Here is a 20673-nt window from a genome sequence, read left to right as displayed (position 1 = left end):
GTGTGTATGTTTGTGTGTGGGTTCATGTATATTAGTCACCACTGAGGGCTGGGGATTAGGTAATAATGATCACAGAGATGTTGTGAAACTCAGAGCAGTACTTATGTTAAGCTGAGGGCCAATCTATCACTCTGGCATTTAAATGTATGTTTATGTTCATATAATGTTCCCCTCTTGTTCGCTGGAGTCCAAACGGGATACCTGCATCAATGTAGGTCATACTTGTTTTTAGCATGTTCTCTTTTAATGCATTTGTGCACTGTACTACTTAGAATAATACTTTTGTTGTGTGTGTGTGTGTGTGTGTGTGTGGGGGGGGGGGGGGGGGGTGTAGGGGCGGGCTTGTGGGGGTGTAGGGGCGGGCTTATTGACTTCAGTAACATTCACAGGGAGACTTGGTCACACCTAGAGATCTAACCAGCTCAGCCTCGCCTCTGTGATTTACAAGCATGACTGTCTAATTTTGTTCCAGTGGGGAACAGGACCAAAGGGAATGTTCTCTCATCCTCTCTTTCATCAGTCTTGGATAAAATCTTCTATTAATCTCTATAAACGGTTTCAAAATGCTTCTTACTAATGAAATGTCTTATCTCACTGTTTTTGTGCATGTGTTGAATAGCCTACCAAGTACAATAAAATTCTAGTGAAGAGTAAAACATTTTGTACAGTTGTTTCTTTTTTGTGATTGTCCTTGTTTGTAAAGGTGTGTGCATGCATATCCTAATGTTTACCCAAATGCATTATTATCTGTGAACAAATCAGTAGTTTTGTTAAAAGACCTACTGGAAATAATACAGCTCTTATATGAACATCTTAATGTGATTACACGACTCCTATAATTAGTTTCTTGAGGTTGAGGAGAATCTACTTTTTTTTTTCCAAAGAAAGGAAGGATGAGGATGTTGTGCCATGCAGAATATATCTTCTATTCTTTTATGAACACCCTCTAAGGAAAGGGTCTGGGGGTCAGCATTAAAGGGGCTGGTGCCAAGTCCATTTTAGCCCTGCTTATATCAGCAAGCTCCTGGCACACATGCATGCATACATGCACACAAACACAATCGCTTGCTGTCTCTTCCCCCATGGGAAATCCCAGCAGCCATGCCAATCCAGCAGATGTTCCTAAAGTGCAGGCATCTTGTAAACACCATGAAATGTATTAGAGGCTAATGTAGTGCTTGCTGACAGAGTTCTTCAACACAAGATTTGATTTACCACCTGCTGCTCACACATTCTGTACATAACACTGGCACTGAGGTCTCACAGGATGAGAGGGGTTTGCATGTGACAGCCAACAAAGTAACTGAGGCTCAATTGTAGAGTAAAATATAGAAATAATTCAGGCCTCTACAAATGTAATGACTTATAGCTCCACATTGGCTCAGAAAAACAAACAAACTAAGAAATGAAGGTGATACTGCTATGTCCTTATGTGTATAATATGTTATTACATGAACACAAACTTTTGCATATAACCTAAAATGTGAAAGGCATTTCTTAATGAATTTACAATCAAAAGAGTTTTAATAGATTACTGGCTGATGATAATAATACCGTATTATCTGTTTTTCTGAGAATATCCACTTCCCTCACTGTACATCAGTCTATAGAGGGAGCCACTGAAACTTGCTGATGGTTTACTGCACCCCGGTGAGAGAAAAGCCCGGAGTCAACCTGCCCGGTACACCGCCCCCCAGTGTGTCATACTGTACTAACCGCATGTTCATCATTTAAGCGCTGCTTGCACTCCGCCAAGCATCTGACATCCACTGCACCGTTTGCACGATAAAGGCCACCCTGCTTCGCGCACAGTCGGACTTGCAACAACAAAGACGCCGGGGACGTTTAGTTCGGCTTGCCGGGAGAGTTTGGATATCCGCAGGTAACTGCAGGTATGTAGCTAAGACATCACGGGATGACGAAGCACTTGCACACATCGTTCTTACCAACAATGAAATCAATTCATCGAATGTGAAAAATGTTAAGCTGTTGAAACAAGTGAGTAAAACTCCGGTGGCACTTGTTTCTCTTGCAGTTCGCTTGTTTCAGGGAGTTGTCCAGTAACAAGTGTCAGGATCTTGAACTGTGATGAACAAAGCAAAATCAAGAATAGACACGCACGTTACCGTGTGATTAGGCAGCTTGTGTGAGGAAAGACGTGTATTTGGCAGGTACAAAATATTAATCAACCCGAGGTCTGCGTGCCTTCATTTTCATAACCCCGATTGGCACAGAGGGGGCATGTTTACGCACGATCTTTACGCGTGTTACGCACTAATCCTTTAGGAAAGAAACGACAGAAAAAACACTCGGTTGAAGTCGGAGATTTACCTGGAGCGGTGCCAACATAAACAACACGTCAGCAGGGGGAAATGTTGGGACTCGTTGAGTAATGCCATCAGTAATGTTATAATTGATACTAAAAATCGTAGGCATGTCAGGCAAAAATGGTCCTGCACACTCAATCCACTTGACGTCTCCGCATCCCGTTACAGTACTTCTCCGACGTTTGGTCGACATGCTGGGGATCTGTGTGTGTCTTTGTGCGGTTTTTGCACATGTTCTCTCTCAGGAGGCTGAAGAGCCGGTCTCTATTACAGTGAGTAAGCGTACCTTTTTTCTACCTGTCAGTCTGTGTTTAATACAGCCTGACATATGCATGCTGCTCAGTTTTTTTCATTTACTGATGTACAGCTCGAGAGTTCCTGAAAGGATACTAAACAATGCGTTGTTGTATGTCCTTCACAGTGCACAGAGGGTTATGAGTACGACAGAGTCAGAGAGCAATGTAAAGGTGAGAAATTACACATTTATGTAGCTTTTTATACTCCTGTTTTTAAAAAAAAACGTTTTTCCATGTAAGCTTAATGCAAGTTGTACTTTATCCAAATACAATAATAGCATAAATAGCATATCTGCAATCTTTCTTTCTTTCTTTCTTTCTTTCTTTCTTTCTTTCTTTCTTTCTTTCTTTCTTTCTTTCTTTCAGACATTGATGAATGTGCCTTGTATGACGACGCATGCAAAGGAGGGATGCAGTGTATCAACCACTTTGGTGGATACCTCTGCCTTCCAAAGAGCGCCGTCATCTATATTAGTAAAGACGGTGAGCAGGTGCCGTTGCCAGACAATCCTGTCCCTGCTGTCCCACCAGACCAGCCTCAGCCCCCGAGGGGTCCTTCTCAAAGCATTCGGTGCCCACCAGGACATGCTGCAGATGAGCAGAACTTCTGCAAAGGTAATATCAGCAGCCCAGAAACTTTTCCCCCTCTCTCCCTGTACAGATATATGATTGTGGGAGGTACCATGAAAAATTGGCTTCCTTTTTTGTTTTAAAGTGCTTTACAGCAACACATGGTGTAAACACACGGTTATCTCAGGAAGTGGTGCTGACATACTCCTCAAGAGAGAAATTGGCTTCTGTCAGCAGCACTAGAGGTGTAACCATGAAATAAAGTCCAGAGGTTTAAAAAGGATGGTTGCCACATTATTTTCAAGAGTTTTTAAATCTTCCAGAATATTATAGGTCTTTGTCCTTTGTGAGACAGATTACATCCTAAAAATATAGATACACTTTCAGCCACCCCCCTTTTTCTAGCTGCTGTGTTCTGCAGTGTAGTGGCAGAATTGTTTTTCAAAGTGTTTTTATCTCCTTAAAAAGAGCAGTATGCTCTTTTTACACTTGGCAGGGCTATGCAGGTATTTGATAATTACTTGCTAACGACTTTAGAGCCCCAGTAAGCTGAGAGCTCAAAAGGTGAACTGTTCATCCATCTGTCTGACAGTCATCAACAGCTTAACTATGCATAGCTGCCAGATGTGTTGCAAGCTTCTCATTTTTTTGTTGTTTTTTTTCCACTCTGATGTCATGTTTTCAAAACCCTTTGGTTGCTCGCAGCGTGATGTTTTTGGCCAGAGTTCAGCTTCTTCCTTAAATTCTTCTTGTTTTGGGTGTTGAAGTCCTGCGCTTCGGGGGGGAAATCAAGCCGCTTTTGTAAAATTCTGGTGAGCTATGTGCTCACATGTACCCCTTACAGCTACAGTAGATATCCCCTGCGCCTTTACTAGGTTGTGGTTTTGGTAGCTGCGCAAAGACTGCGTGGGTGTGATCTTGTGTTTGAGAAAAACTCTTTGATCTTCTCAAATAGGGAGTGGTGGGAGATTCATTCTTTGTCTCACTAACACACACACACACACACACACACACACACACTAGTGCCCTTAATTGTTACTTTGTGCCACACAGAAGAGAGAGAATATTTGAAATCATTTGTAACCCTATACAGTACATCTAGTTACCATCTGTCTTAATGTGTGAGAGTTAAGTGGAAAAGACGCCCCTTTATAAATCTAATGCAAAAACAAAGTGCAGTAAAGTACAGTACATGTGTTCAGTGATTAAAAACTCCTCTCACCATGTGGTGTGTGGCTGTGTGGTGAGGTTTGCGGTCGTAGCGCTCCAGTGAAAGTAACAAATTTGATTTTACACCTGGGACAAAGATATGTGTGAGGTGCTTTATGTGTTTCTCTGAATTGGAACCCAATTAGGGTTTATTAGAGTGTAAAACATGGCAGCATATCAGTTAAAGTAACCACATAAGCGAGCTGGCATGGGTATAATACCTATTCACTGGTGAGCTGTTTCAGTGCATGGGCTAAACAATGATAGGCTGTTGCTGTCAGTGTTATTGCTTTGAAATGACTGCAGTTTTAACTGGAAGGCGTCTCATGCTGTTATGTGGGCGTATATTTTCACTGCTCGAATGATATAATCCATGTTTACATCAGTCTCCAGTTTCTCTGTCATTACAGTTAACAGAGCTACAATGAGCCAATTGTTCTTGGACACAGAATTATCTTTTCGTTTTTGCACCGCAGCAGCCTTTCCGAACAGCTACGTACATATCTTGCTACCAAAGGAATTCCCATTAGCTTTCAATGGGGGAAAACCTCAGTGTATCAAATAGCGCTTACATCAGGCTCCTTCCCTGCAAACTCACCACTCTGTGGAGGAAACCTGGAGTGCAGAGTCAGGTAGGGCAAAGGGGACGATGAAAGGCGGACACTGACTAAATAACCACAGAAGTGCCGGAGCACTGACCAAGCCAGGTTGCACCAGCGTCATGGGTTGTGCAGCTGCTTGCTGTTTCAGTGACTTACTGCTGAGTGTGTGGCGAATAGCAGAGAGGTCAGCTACCAGCGCTGCAAAAAAATGAAGCCAATTTTCCACAGCGCAAATGAAACTGAAAAAAAAGGAAAAGCTTCTCTTAAGTGCGTTATTCTTTATGCTGATTAAAAGCAAAACAGACCACAGAATATATAACACTCTTCAACCTCGTGTTTTTGTTTGATTTGCAGCTTGAGCAGTCATCCCTGTGCGGAAAACTGTTTGCAAAAGGGGGCTATAAAGCCCTTTGGTCCCGAGTGAGAACAGAGGCTTAAGCGTGTGTTGTTGTTGTTGTAGTGACACAGTGTAGGGGAACTTGGCACCTTTCTCCAGCCAAGCAGAGAAGCTGTGAACCTTGACTATATGTATGACAGCTTAATGATTCCTCACGTTTCCACGACCTCCACCCACCCTCCAAAAACATACAACATACATTCACTTGTGTACCCCGCCAGGTGATGCCTCCAAGTGAGATCACTTCCTCGGACAAATGACAGCTGAATCGGTCATAAATCAGGAGAATAGTGTGAAGCTCTTGTTTCTAGATTTGTTAAAGCATACTGTATGACAATACACCCTCACAGTTTAGAAATCCCAGCTTAACTGCATCTTCAGTATAATCTTTGACAGATAATTATACCTTATGTCTTTGCGGGTTGTGTTATTCTCCTCGCAGGTCTTAAGTTTACATACTTTGGCTGGTGCCTATTTATTTTTCATCTCTAAATTAGATACTCATGAGCTGCAGTATGAAGCAACATGCCACTCCTGTTTACCTGTCTGGTTTCTTGAGGTCATGTAGGCCACATTACCACCTGCATGCCTGACTAATTTCAGCTTTGCCTGTACGCTCTTCACCTGCAGTGGCCGGAAATTTTTCCTAAATATGTTCTATTAAGGCCGTTAAGCCCCGCATGACGGAGAACTTGTGTATTTTTCCGAACAAGGCCAAGCGCATGCAATAACATTTTTCCACACAGATGCAATGCACTTGGGAGGAATATCTCTGGAATGTTAGCCGTGGTTGTTTTTTCCGTTTGCTCCCATCTTTTGTGATGGTAGGAATTACTCACCACCTTGACAGATAAGCATCGGATCGATCTGCGAGGAGCAGGAATGCAGGGAGCGGAGCGAAGAAAGAGAGCCCAGCGGTTGCAAAGCACAGCGTAACGCTGCCAACAGGCTTCACTATTTGACCTTTACAGTTAATTCCTACAGTTCCACTTATTGTTGGCTCATCCTCGCATGTGCAGTTGATGATACAAGCCCCAACCATGAGCCTTTGCCATGCCATGGACAATGTAAAAAGATGTGAAGTTAAACAGATTGCTGTAATGCTTTTCTTCTTTTTTTCCTTCTCAGGAAATTCCTTTAGATGTTATCTTGTTAATGTTTGTTTCCTCTCCAAAAATAAGCAACAGAAATTTGGAAAACGTTTTGTTTTTGTTTTTGTATTTTTTTCACAGAGAATGAAGCCTTCAACTCTAAAATTAAACGGATACAGTATACGCCAGATGTTAGATTAAAACATTATGCAGCAATTTTGTTGCTTAGCAGGAGGACGCTGGATCAAACACAAAAGATTTGTTTAATGAAAACATACCCGCTTTTGTTTACTCAGGCAGTAAGACACCTGAAGCACACCGTTGTCCCCGTTGAACCTATCTATTACCAGCAAAGCTCATACCTTCCACCTGTTCCCAAACTCGTGATTTGCGCTCGTCTGCACGATGCTGCTATTCTAGCGCCCTGTGATTTTACTGCCCGGCTCTTTTGCACCTGTTACACTGCAGCTGCACCTTTGGGCTCTTGAACTGCACATGCTTTCTGGGTCAAAAATAGTTTGTTGTTGCGATAGATTAGATGGGTGAATTACCATGAAATTTGGTACAGACATTTTGCTCCAACTTCCTGTCAGGATGAGCTGTAATAACTTTGGCATTTCTGTTACAGTTGCAAGTGTTTCCTGGATGTACAGCCTTACAGAATTACAGAGTCAGGCTCTAAATGGATTATTTAGTGTTGAGCCATTGAATATTAGCTTTATGATTATTTGTATATTACTCTGCAAAGGTCTTGAGCCAACCCTCATTTCTTAGTATTTTCCTAGAAAAAAAGGAAATAGGTGTATATTCTTTATCTGCTTGCATAGTGCTGTATAGAGGGAAAATATGACTTCTTCTGGAAGTTGAGTGACAACTGAAGTCAATTTGTTCCCTAGAGATGAGATCAGTCCTCCAGCTCATGTTACTGCTCTACATTGGGCAATATCCTGGATATAAGCTCAGCGAATCAGCACCTGGCTATTAAGTAAGAAGTAATGTCAGAATTGAAATGGCAAAGGCAGTTTTGAAACCATGAAATACTGTGTCCACCAGAGAGATCTTCCATGGCCACAATATGTGTAAGCCAGGTAATTTATGTGATCTGCACAAAACTTTCACAAGTTATGTTTCAGAGTCAGCAGAAGTGATTCAGAGATGCTCGATTTCTGACAGTTAAAGCTCACTTTCCATTAGAAAACGGTGCCAGGAGGCCTGCTGATGTTGCAACTTCTCAGCCTCGGATAAATGACACAAAGCTCCTTTAACACTGTTTCTATTTCTCGATCATAGAAACGATTTAAACAGCTACAGCCTTAGTTTTGTCCCCCCCCCCCCCCCTTTCTCCATGAAAAATAAACACATGGAATCTAAAAATACACTTTGCAGAATGATTTCCAGCCTTTCTATCTTTTAATGGGTATACCATGGTGACAGTATTTCATCAGCTTCCTTACGCTGCCAGAGAGTGTCTTTCAGCCTCTGTGAATATAATCAAACCATCATGCAGGCAGCCCTGTTTTTGGCCTCAGCCGTGTTGCTGTACAGTATGTTGTTATTGCTTATGGTTTGCTACTGGCTCCTTGCTGCCATCACATCAACAATGGCAGAGAGGAGAAAAGGGGGAAGCAGCTTTGCCGTGCCTCCTCGGTGCAGGTGCTTAATGTTGTTGTTATTATTCTCCCTGAGGTCGGTGCCTGTCCAGTGGCCAGATGCTTCCTCCTCTGATGTGCTTACATGTGTTGATCTTTCCGTTTACCTCATGATGGAAAGGGACACAGGGCTGCTATAAATCACTTCTTCGCTCTCAGCTGGTTGACACACACATGCAATGGCGAGCCATGTTTAACGCACTTTTTCTGCTTTTCTTCGAATGATCCCGCTGTTATTTTGAACATTTTTTTTTTTCGTTTTTGCAGCTTTACTCCTTCGGTGTTGGAAATTACCTTTAAGGGCTGTAAATGACTGCAGCCCAGCTCCTGGCATGTCAGGCGAGCAGAGCGACTGATCTTCTTCGCGCTGAAAAGCAGCAGAATTGCTCAGCACTTCTTTTTTTTGGTTGTTTTTCTAGACATTTTCAGAGTAACAGGAAGGATTATTATCAGTAGGGAATGCGGCTGGCACACTGGACGGATTTTCAAGAACGTCAAGAGCGTGCCCGACCTTTACAAACGTGTGGAACAAACTCACAAATCAGTTAGTGAGTGTCAGCATGACTAAAACTCCCGTTTCTCCTGAACAATGAGAGCGATGAGAGGGGAATCTTGGGAGTGGTGCTATCAGCAAGAGCATAGAAATATTTCATGCCCTAATACGGATGAAAATACACGGAATATATGATTTTAGTGTCTTGAATTCTTTGATTTCTTATCTGCTTTGTGTTTGGACTTGCTTTGAAAGGGGAACACCACCACTCCCATTCGTCCTGGGGTTGCATTCAAGCCAGCGATAGCTGCATTTCACACTGCATTGCAGAGAGAACTATACACAAATGAAACAATGTGCCGTGCAGCGAGGGATGATATTACAATAGATGGTGTATGACATGCTGATAAATCTGACATTGTAAAATTTTATGGGCTATTAACATCACACATCTTGCCCCCTGCTTGCCCAAAGATTGAATTATCCAATAATCAGAGGGAAACAGAGATGCTGTCCAACAGCAGGATGGCTCCAACTGTTTTGTTTTTTGGATCAGCTCCTGCTTTCCATTGCAGTGGTTCAGTGAAAACAAGATTAAACGCTCTCAAGTGATAATTACAACAAGCCCTAACATGTCAGTATAAATCTGGAGCACGCCACACATTGTTCTGAATTCAAGCCAAATAAATTTTAGGCCCCCATTTTGGATATATATTAATTTCCCCCCCACTAAAACTCATATATACACCTTTTTAGAGTGCATCACTCCATTCCATAAAACATGAGCAGCTCTAAAAAAGGCCATTTAATGAGCACCTCAAACAGGACCTCCGATGCACGCACACCCACTCATCCATAAACACACACATACACACACTCACATTCTTTGAGCTGCCGCCATTCCCGTTACTCCCCCAGCTCCCACAAGGCATTTAGAATTAATCTCCTTGAAAAGCAAGGAGGTTTTAACTCTGACATCACATATGCACACACGGCCATAAATCTAACTTCAAATCTTAAAAAAAGCCAGTTTTTGTTTAAAAAAAAAAAAGCCTCCACCCTTTTTCTTCATTCTTTCCTTCCACATCTTCCACTCTCTTGCTGGACAGCCTTATCTTTCCCTGTGATGTTACAGCAGGCTCGCTCTTGGAAGAAACTTGCAAGCTATGTTGAATAAACGTTGACAAAAATCTGACCTCGGGGAACAGTCACTTCTCCCCACACGCAACACATCATCACATTTGATGGCTTGTTGCAGTTTTCCTGTCGAGTGTGCAGCATGGCAAACTGTGGAGACTTTATGGGACCTAGGAGCCAGCCAATGTGGGATAAACTCCCCCTCCACCCCCACCCCCCCCCCCCCCCCCCCTCCAAACACACCCACACGCACATGCTTACACAAAGTTTTGGGGAACTTTGTATTGGCAGCTCCTTAAAGGTTTAGTGACAAAGTAGCAGTTACCGCAAGATATTCCTGTGAATGAACCTTTGGATTGTGTTCAGCACATATGCTTTTATTTAGACCTCTCCAAGCTTTCTTCCAGGAGAGGGAAGATGACTCTGACTTTTCCGCACACAGAATTTTCATAGGAGCTACACTGTTCACATTCAAACTACTTAGTCATATCCATTTACTAGAAGAGTTCATGGTCTCTACACCTTGCTGAGGAAAATGCTGGGACACAGATCAAACATATGTTCTGTACACCCCTGACACCTTGTTCATTGATTTAGGTAGCCAGAGCCACTCTGACCAACAGTGGCATAGATGTTGCTGGACTCATGCCAGCTAAGTCGCACTAAAATGAGTCCAAATGCACTGATGTAATTCCGGTTGGCAGCAGAACATGAGCAAATGCTGCTATCAGGAGTGGCCATCTCGCCTTGAAGCTGCTGGCACATGTGGAGCAGCTCAGGCTCAGATTTGTCCTGAATTAAGTCAGAAGAAAGTCAACATTAAGTTCAGTCAGAGGTGCTCATTCTGCCCATGAGCACTGGCTTATCCCCTGAAGTTAGTTTGTGAACTGCTGTTATGATTCTAGTTTAACATTTTGGCGCTAATGTCACATTATTTGAACATGAAAGTAGTTCTAATACTGGCTAGCTGCAGTGGTTAGCTTTGTATGGTCCTAAGTCACTTTGATGTTAAATACAATGCCGATATTAACAGGCTTTCCATAAAATATATTTCCCATTAAATACTGAACAGCGACTGCTTTGTTAGTCACAGTGGCTGTTCCCTTAATTTCTTATAATGTTAAACTCTAATACACTCTCAAACAAGGATCTTTAAGGAACTATTAATAAGAATCTAAGCACTCCAAAATACATATGCAATACATTTAATGTGCCGTGGCAATAAGAAAAAATGGGGGCGTTTTAGTCTGTGGTTTTCTGTCCGTGGCATTTCTGATACATACAGTATATGTATACAACAATCATCAATACAACAACATTAACAAAAGAGATAATGTGCTTCATCCACATTCAAAGATGACCAAAGTATACATTTGAAAACCCATAAACAGGTTAAACATTGCATGGAACTATGTGTGTACAGAAATTATATGCACGTCCTAGGGCCCCCAGTAAGGAACTACAGACATGTTTGTGCACACCATATAATAGTTATAAAATACAGAACAACATTTCCTTATTTAATCATTGTGGATTCACTGTTTGCAAATGATATACTGTAATATCCAGTAGGCATCCCCTTGGAGAAGTTTCAGTTCAAGTTTGCAGGTTCCTCTACTCAAAGTAGAGTATTTTAATACGGCAGTCTGTAGGTAGGTGATTAACTCACTTTTTGAGCCAGCTTCAAGTGGTCAATTGAGGAACTGCATGTTTCAGGCCTGAATATTAAACCTTTGGGTCTGGGGATGCAGTGTGGACCAATCAGAAGGAGGTTAAACTGTGAACTGATTTGCTATTATTATTTATTAATGTTCAAATGATTGTAAAAATAATGGCATTGCCAGTTTGTGTTTAGTTCTAAGCAAACACAGCTATGCTTTTGCAACTTGAGTGAATCTGTGTGGTGACGTGGCAAGTTGCCGTATTTACACGCAGAGCATTTCACTGATATCACGGATTTGTTGATGTCTGGCGGTAGGGTAGCGTGAACACACAAGACTGCTTTTTCAGACTTGTATTGTCTGAATCTATTATATAGCCAGAAGGCAAGGCATTTCCAGTCTAAATGAATCACCAAATACCTCCAGTAAGTAGGTGTGGTTATGAGTCACAGGGACTTGATCCTGGCTTCTGACTGCTGTCTTCTGTCTAAGTAATTGTTGACATTTGTTCAGACGTTTTCTTCGTGCTGTACATATGCAAGATTACATTTCCATTATTTCTCTGACACCCACTTCAACCTAATTTTTCTTGCACAGTGTTGCTACTTTGCATATTTACCTGTCAAGGCTCGTAGTTTGCCATCAACCCGCTACTTAGCACAGGTTTCAACAGTATAGCAAGGTGATTGTTTTTCACTCCATCCATCCATTTTCTTGGAGCCTATCCCAACTGCCACTGAGCAAAAGGCAGTGTACACCTTAGGCAGGTCACCAGATAACCATTCAGCTTCATGGTTTTAGACTTCAGGAGGAAGCCGGAGTACCCAGAGAGAACTCATGCAAACCCCAGCTGGCTGCCAGGTTTAGGCTATATATTGTTCCCAGTATTTATACCCATCACCTTTGGATCTTTGTGGTAATACCATTGGTACTGGTATTACCACAAAGATCAAATGTTTACATACATTGCATGTGTGAAATCTTCTGTTCATAATCGGTTGAGTTAGATTTCTTTTACAGGTTAAACCTGGATGCTGCACTAGCAGTGACAGAGGCATTGGAATATAATGACAATAGTGTCATTGAGCCTTTGAGTTGGGATACTGGGACAGTATCCCAAAGTGTGATACTGAGCAATCCCGGCACTTGGTTTCTTGCTGACATTTGGTGCTGTTTTCGAATGTCTTTTCCTAGATGTCTTTCAAGCCACATCAGAACACAGATTTTCCAGAGCAGCACTGCTTTCATCTTTGTCCTCTACTAAGTGGGTCAATGAGCAACAATCCTTATGTGTGCATTCCACACTTTATGCAGTTTGCACCTGTTGTCTCTAAGGTGGACCTTTAGATAAGCCCTGCTTTTGTCCCTAATGTACTTCATCCTATCACTGCGCCCCCATAGAGCTGAGAACCTTTCAGCCCTCTTCCCTTTCTTTCCTTTAGGGAGTGAAGACAACTTACCTTCTGTCTGGCTTTTCTTTCACGGGCTCTTGCGCAGCAAATCAAGCCAATTTCTCACCGGCATCAGTCCCATTCATTGAGGAAGCTGTGGGGCTGGAATATAAGGCATTTGAGGCACTCAGGGAAGGGCATGATCCTCTTCAGGTCTATCGCATGAAACATTTCCAGGGAAATATGAGTTGAATTATTTGTTCAACAGAACTTTTAACTGTCCTGCACTGATTTGAATGTGTCGACTGATCATTTATTCTGTTTTTCAGTTGTATTTGATTTTTATCTAAAGACTGCAGGGAGGTTATTAATGTCATGTTTTCTAGAGGACACAGTGCAACTATAGGTTTTTCGTATAGCTTTACACCTTCCAGGCTCTTGTGACTACTGTTAAGTTACACACGTGCCAAACAGCAATGCAGTAATAGTACCCTCTTCTTTTCCCTTGTGTGTGGTATTGAGGATAACTGTCTGTCATGCTGTTAAACCAATTCCCAGTGGCTGTCTGCATATGATGGGTTGCATCAGACCACCCAAGAGGCCTGCTGGTGGGCCTCAGAGATGAGAGTATACACCATTGGCATATTAATAGTTTGTGTGCGTGTGTGTGTATGTTGGGAGGTAACCATGAGAAAAGCCTTTTTTAAGCAGATCTGGTTCTGAACTATCCAAAGTTGGAAATGTGTTCGTAGAATCAGCATTAAACGTAGAATCGTCTCACTGGCGTCTCATATTTTGGAGGTTTAATCAGTTCTTTAAAGTGTTATACATGATGTTCAGAACCAGTGGATGTCACACTAGAGCATCAGCCTTAAAACAAAAGAACCAAAACTGAAACTGACTTGGAGCTCTTTTTGTAGCTCTTTATGCCTCAAAATCTAGACAGTGATACCTCTGCTCCTTATCTATGCCAGAAAGGCGCTTTTAGCTTTTGTTTCTTCCGTAGAGTAAACTCTGGAAAGTCGCCTCTGGAAGCTGAACACCGCAGCCTGCACTTTGCCATCTTCCTTTTACCACACAGTGTGGGAGGTCACGTTCTCATCCTCCTTATAAACACCAGGAAGGCCTACAGTTTCAAGGGAGGCACTCACATGTATTAACATGCACGTGCGGCCAGAGCTGCTACCAAGACATTAAACAGAGAAGCTCAGATTACAGCTCATGCAGATTGTACGTATGACAACATTTATTTAAGACATCTTGGAGGTAAATGTGGGTTTGTCATTTTTGGGTTTGCGCTCCTGGAATTCATTCTCACCCCCTTTAAAGCTCGCCGTACTTTTATCATCTCACTACATGTGAATTATGGGTTGAGAAACAGAAAGTGAATGTGTTTGGGTCTGTTTTAAGTTGATGGATGTCTGTTGAGAGAGCAAAGCGTTATGGTAGACAGCACATGACTTATCAGTAGAGGTGTTTCTCCCTCTTTCATACTCACTCACACACACACACACACACACACACACACACACACACACACACACACACACACACACACACGCATACTTCCCTCTTCAAATAACTGTCTTGTTAGTTAAAGATATGATCTGTGTTTTTCCCCTCACCCAGAGCTGCTCGATAAAAGCCGTCTTTATGTAATCGCCTGCTCTCTGTGTGAACATGTGTGTTTATGCCCATGTGTGTAATGTGATGGTGTCAGTGGTCACACATTTTGCTGCCTGTGGAAAACAGTTTACACATCACAGAGCTCATGCGGTCCAGGCACGTCCCTTTGCTTTGTCTTCCATATGTTCTTGTATAATTGACTGCATGCAGCTTTGTCTCAGTTTGTGTGTGCATGTGTGTGTGTGTTTTTGCAGACATAGATGAATGTGTGACAGGCAGTCACAGTTGTGGTCCCGAACAGGTGTGCTACAACACCAGAGGCTCCTATATGTGCCAGTGTGCTCAAGGTTACCAAAGGAATGGAGACCTCTGTGTCGGTAAGTCTTTATTATATAAAATGCTTTTTTATGTGATTTTTATTAACCGATTTAAACTTGTTCTGCATGACTCTTGTGTACCCCCAGACAGAGATGAGTGTGCCACGACCCACTACTGCATGCACAGGTGTGTGAACACCCCGGGCTCATACTACTGTGAGTGCAAGACAGGTTACAAGCTGGTCAGCAACAACCACAGCTGTGTTGGTAAGCCACTGAAAATCCATGCTGTGTGTGTGTGCATCGTTTTCTCATTTGCAGAGGCATCAATATCAAGACTTTGTACTTTTGTAATGTATATAATAAAAGCTATCAAGCTGACCTTTAATAGCACTTAAAACTATAGCTACTCCTCCAGACAATCAATAATCAGTAGAGGTGGCTCGGGCATCTGACCATCTCCTGGCTGTCTCCTGGGTGATGGTTTTTGGGGATGTCGTCCTAGAAAGACGACTGAAAAGACATCTTTACATCTCACAGCTGGCTTGGGAACACCTTGGTGTGTGTGTGTGTGTGTGTGTGTGTGTGTGTGTGTGTGTGTGTGTCCCAGAAGAGCTACAGGAGGTGGCTAGGGAGAGGGAAATCTAGCCATCTCTGCTTAGATTGCATTGCTGCCCCCTTGACCTTGAACTGGATGAGTGGTTCTTCTAGACTGATCAATTTAATAGATGTTTAATATAAATATACGGCTAATAATGACCTAAATAAAGTTAGGTAACTAAGTAGATGTGAGTAGAAGAATGAGTTAGCTACCAAAGTCCAGTGTTCACACTGACTGGGTTTGTCTCACTCCTCAGTTTTTTGACATGCAGACCCTTGGAGGAAGTCACCTCAACCAAACAAAAGGTGCAAGCAACCTGAATCCACACTGTAAATCTCCTGAAGTCAAAGGAAGCTGTTGAGTGTGTCACAGAGATGTTTATCTCTGAAGCATATTTAGAAAACCTGTGACTGGCTGCCAGCTCCTATCTATGCAGAAACATGTGTATGTGATTTAACAAACACACATACGCAAGCTGAAACATGTGTAAGTCTGTTTCTGTTGCAGACTGTATCAGTCTTTCTGCCTCTTTTGAACTGAACTGATTTAGCGATTACAAGTTTATGACAGTTCAGATCTGCTATCTTCTGGGAAATTTCCAACTCTGCAAAGAAAAAAATGGTCAGATTATTTGACAGGTTATGAAAATTACTTGATTTGGTAAAAAGTGTCATGAAGTGTAGGATTGTGGACCCAAATGCAGTCAACACAGAAGGATAGTTAACAGACCAAGACAAGGTCGGGTGGGAAGAAAGCACTATTTACAAACAAAGGAAAACCAGGAGCCTGGACGCTGGAGGGTAACAACTAGAAGGTGAAGATAAGATTGTGTCCATACACTGTACTCTTTGTAAAACCCCTTCTTTTGTTTTAGATGTGAATGAATGTGATGCAGAAAGCCCCTGTCATCACCACTGCTACAACCTGATTGGCTCCTTCCTTTGCCAGTGTGACCAAGGCTACGAGCTGGCTCAAGACACGGTCTCCTGCCAAGGTGCACACACATGCACACTACGTGCATAAATGTAACCATCCACATGCAAACACGTTCCCGGTTGTTAACGCACACTGACTTCAGAGCCTGACTTGTTCTACTCATTGTCTACTTTTGTGTGTGCATGTTTTCTGCGCAGATATCGATGAGTGCGGTTTGTCCAGCTACATGTGTCAGTACCAGTGTGTTAACAATCCAGGAAGTTACTCTTGTGAGTGTCCACAAGGATATCAGCTCCAGGCAAACCGGTTGTGTCAAGGTATGGCAGTCCACCCCTTTCCTTCCTCCCATAAATCAGTTTTTTATTTACTTTTTGTGTTCATTCGTTTATTATCTATCTCATACCCCGGTCTCTGTTTTCCAACACAACAAACTTCCTCTACATAAACTCTTTGAGGATAACTGGTGGTTATTCTTCCTGTCATCATCTGTTTAACCTCTAAAGCAGACCTTAAAGCCACCAGTACTGTCATGGAAAGAATGCCGAGGTTAGGCAAGGCAAACGCACAAACTTCGTGTTGCCTTGCTAAGCCACCTCTGTGAATTTATATGCATGATGTTGGTTTCTTGAAGTGGATTTATTTGAAGGTCCGGCATGTTCTCAAAGGGAGAGCTGTTATTTTTTCCTTTCCCCCTCAGTCAGGTGCAAGCTTTATAGATGGAGCCATGAATCTAGCCTGTTGTGTCAGAGGGACGTTTTGGTGATGAATCCAGGTTGCTGTGCCAGAAATAGCCCTGCGGTTTGGGGCACACTTGATGGCTCTATTTTCATGGTACTGAACGGAAAGAGCTTTAGTTAGAGCTCTGTGGGGTTGCACAAGGGGCTTCCCTCCCTTATGGATCTGCGGGTTCCTTCTTCTGTGTCTCCACTGCCAAAACAAATGCTGCTGCAGCAAAAAACAAAAAACCAAACCTCTTGTACATAACCTGAACTTTGACTGTGCTTACACAGTCCTCTTTGAAAATGCTTTGAATTGTTATCCAACTATTTGACTTTTCACTTACTTTTCTCTCTGTCTCTCTTCCAATCATCACCAGACATAAATGAGTGCGAGACGGGAACCCATAACTGCCAAGATGATCAAATGTGCTGGAACTATTATGGAGGCTTCCGCTGCTACCCCAGAAACCCCTGCGAGCCACCTTACACCCAAACATCTGAAAAGTCAGTAAACATCACAGGCTCTTTTGATTCTCTCTCATTTGCACAAGAAGTTTCAAAAAGTCTGTCTTAATTTTTGTGTCTGCTTGCAGTCGCTGCATCTGCCGGGCTCAGACTGATTGCCAGGGTCTCCCACCATCAATTGTCTACAAATACATGAGCATCCAGGCAGAGCGGACTGTGCCAGCGGAAATATTCCAAATTCAAGCCACAAGCATATATGCCAACACACACAACACTTTCAGGATTAAATCTGGGAATGATGGAGGGGAGTTTTTCCTTCGGGTATGTTGATGGGGAAAAAAACAAAACAAAAACTGGGTAAAATAATTGTTACGATGCCTGTTGGCAAAGGGGACAAACTGGAGTACCCACAGCCTCCCTGATGCTTAGCAGTATCCACATTGATTCTCACCATCAGTTATCATAGTAACTAAAGCTGGTAGAAATTAACTACATTTTTCAATTGCAGTAGAAATCAGGACCCGTTATACAAGGCAATATGACTGTCTTCTTTTTTCTACTTTTAGTGAGTCTGTGAAAACTGTAGCTTCCATTTCCTGTTCTCAGCTGATAGGAGAGGGACTCAGTGTGATCTTAAAAAAGTTAAAAAGCCAACTTTCTTCGAGGTTCGACATGTTGTGCACTCAGAGATACTCTTCTGCTATAAGTGGTTATTTGAGTCACTGTTGCCTTCCTCTCAGCCAGAAATGGTCCGGCTAGGCTATGTGCCTACATGCATTGTGTTTCTGCCATGTGATTGGCTGATTAGATTAAACAACCAGTTAAACAGGTGTACATAATAAAGTGACTGGTGAGTCTATATTACTAATGTAAAACTGTGTCAAAAAAGATACAATTTGCACTCACATGCTAACACACGGATTGATTGTACTTTCTGCAGCGTTCCACCAATGTGAGTGCCATGCTGGTGCTTACCAAGCCATTGACGGGCCCCAGAGAGTACGTCGTGGACCTGGAGATGATCACTCACCATTTGACCATGAACTACCGCTCCAGCTCACTGCTGCGGCTCACCATCATCGTAGGGCCCTACGCTTTCTGAGCGGCTCAGTTCCCAACAGCGCACACAAGTCTGTAAACATGGCAATGTAACACAGCAGATGCCTGTATCAGCATAACATACTTTACATTTTCATATACATTCAGTATATAATATAGGCTGCCTCAGTCTCAAACAGCAGCACAGCAGTTCCAGTTGCTCAAGTCAGACCACCTTCTGCTATAACATGACCACTGGGCATCTTTTTCTATCAAGGTGTTGATTAAGAAAGCACCAATCTTAAAACGTAGTACTTTTTCTTTAGTATTTTGAAAGATTAATCATTTTGACATAGTTTTGGAGTGCTTGAAGAATAAATGCAGTGTCTTCCCCATATCGTGATTGTCTCACCTTCCTGAAAAATCAGGAACAGAGCAGTGGCACTAAGGAAACGAGGCCTATAGGACACACAACCTAAACCTGATGGGTTTTTGATGGAGCTGCACCTTCATATATCCCTTTGTTCAAACTAGAATTGCATACAATAACTAGTGTGTGCCTCATTTGTAAGTAAGAAAGAAAAATCTATAGAAATGTACATGTACACGTATCCAGTATGAGCAGCTTTTGACCTTGTAAATCACATCCTCTGTTCTGTTAATTGTTAGGGGTTAGTACTGCTGCGCCCCGCTATTTGTGCAAGTTTCTGTATAGTTTGCCTCATGAGTAATAATTTCCAGAGGAGTCCAGGAACAGTTCAAAAGTGTAAAGGGAGGGAATTAGCCTGTAAGTTGAGAGAATACTTAACTTTATGTTACAGCAGGCCTACTCGTACAATTTACTCCCAGGAGTTAAGTCATGTACATACCTAGGTAACAAATCAGTGTGCTGACGTGTGAGAAGGTGTGAGTGTGTGTGTGTGTATGTTTGTGTGTGCGATTGCCTTTGTTTATGCATGCAAGCAAATGTAAGTGTGAAACGCAGAGGGGATAGAAAGGGAAAGAGTGAGAAAGAGCTTGTTCTCTGCCCCCGGGTTTGGTGGATGTGGTCGAGCTGTTTATGCGTTTCTGTGATACCATCCTAACAGCTTTCGGTCACAGAGGCAATAACAGAGGTTTTTGAACTCGAGAACACGTACAGGAAATGACAGTTTTCATAATACAACTTGGCGAATTGACCACTCGTTGGTGCCACAGTGATCCTCCAGAGGAACAGCTGGACTTTCTAATGTCAGTCCCAGTCAAAGAAGCCAGGCTGGCACCAGGCTGGCTTGCGTGATAAAGATAATTACAGTGTTTTGCCCTGTAGCTGGTTCATGTGCGACACAGGGGGATTATTAAAGTGTTAATACAATGCCACCAGACTTTTGGCAGAATGAGAAATCTTTCACTACCTGCTTTGCCTTTTATGATTCCACGTGTCCACTCTGGCTTATTGCTGAAACACTATAAACTGTAGATATACAGCACTGAAAACCGCATGGACAATCACCATGTTGTCACCACTCTGTAGGTATAGAAAGTTATCCAGCTTTTCCTAAAACCCTTTAATGTGGTTTCAGCAGTGATCATACCGTAGTGCCTTAGAGGTATAAACATGAAAATGTAACAGTAATCTTATCATTTATGCTGTCAAAAGAAAAAACAAGAAAAATGTTAACTTTCTTCCATGAGATGCCTTAATGTTTTTTTTCTTTTCTATTTAAATATATATTTTGTCATATGTACCTTATATTGATTGTACTCTGGAGTTTAAAAGTTATATTGTTGAATAAAATATGATGTATAAATTGGGCCAGGTTGTTCTCTCTTTTTTTGCCCAACAGCACAGAGGAACAGCTTTAAGATGTGTGAAAACTAATCGCAAGAGTCACGCACCAAAGTAAACATTTTCTGACTTCACATATATTGTAATGGAAAAAGCAGCGGCTGGATGAAATGCTCTGCTGCTCCCCTCGTGATTTAGGGAAAACGTGAGGATGATTTCATCTGAATTTAACAATGATAAATGCAGTGAACATGATGCCATAGCCATCATATCTATCTTATTTAAGGAGATCCAGAGGGGATACGGTAATATGCTGTGTTGAGTAAACGTGTGCTCAGGGACGACTACGAAGCCTGCACACACAAACACACACACACATC

General features: G+C 42.3%; 1 protein-coding gene across 1 annotated transcript; it reads left to right on the top strand.

Annotated features, from left to right (window-relative positions):
- The first annotated feature begins 1650 nt into the window (after positions 1–1650).
- Positions 1651–20320, top strand: efemp1 (EGF-like fibulin extracellular matrix protein 1). The gene is made up of 11 exons (XM_086259458.1): positions 1651–1892; positions 2496–2599; positions 2749–2794; positions 2990–3238; positions 14704–14826; positions 14914–15033; positions 16242–16361; positions 16501–16620; positions 17400–17526; positions 17616–17808; positions 18428–20320. Exons 2-11 carry the CDS (start codon positions 2519–2521, stop codon positions 18587–18589), a joined length of 1341 nt encoding a protein of 446 aa, XP_086115584.1. The 5' UTR covers positions 1651–1892; positions 2496–2518; the 3' UTR covers positions 18590–20320.
- The last annotated feature ends 353 nt before the right edge of the window (positions 20321–20673 follow it).

Source organism: Aulonocara sp. 'chitande type north' Nkhata Bay, linkage group LG13 (assembly GCF_057382095.1).
Source record: "Aulonocara sp. 'chitande type north' Nkhata Bay isolate Kocher_YH1m ecotype deep benthic linkage group LG13, A_spYH_male_GT1.1, whole genome shotgun sequence".
Taxonomy (NCBI): domain Eukaryota; kingdom Metazoa; phylum Chordata; class Actinopteri; order Cichliformes; family Cichlidae; genus Aulonocara; species Aulonocara sp. 'chitande type north' Nkhata Bay.
This window is presented reverse-complemented; position numbering and strand designations above follow the sequence as displayed.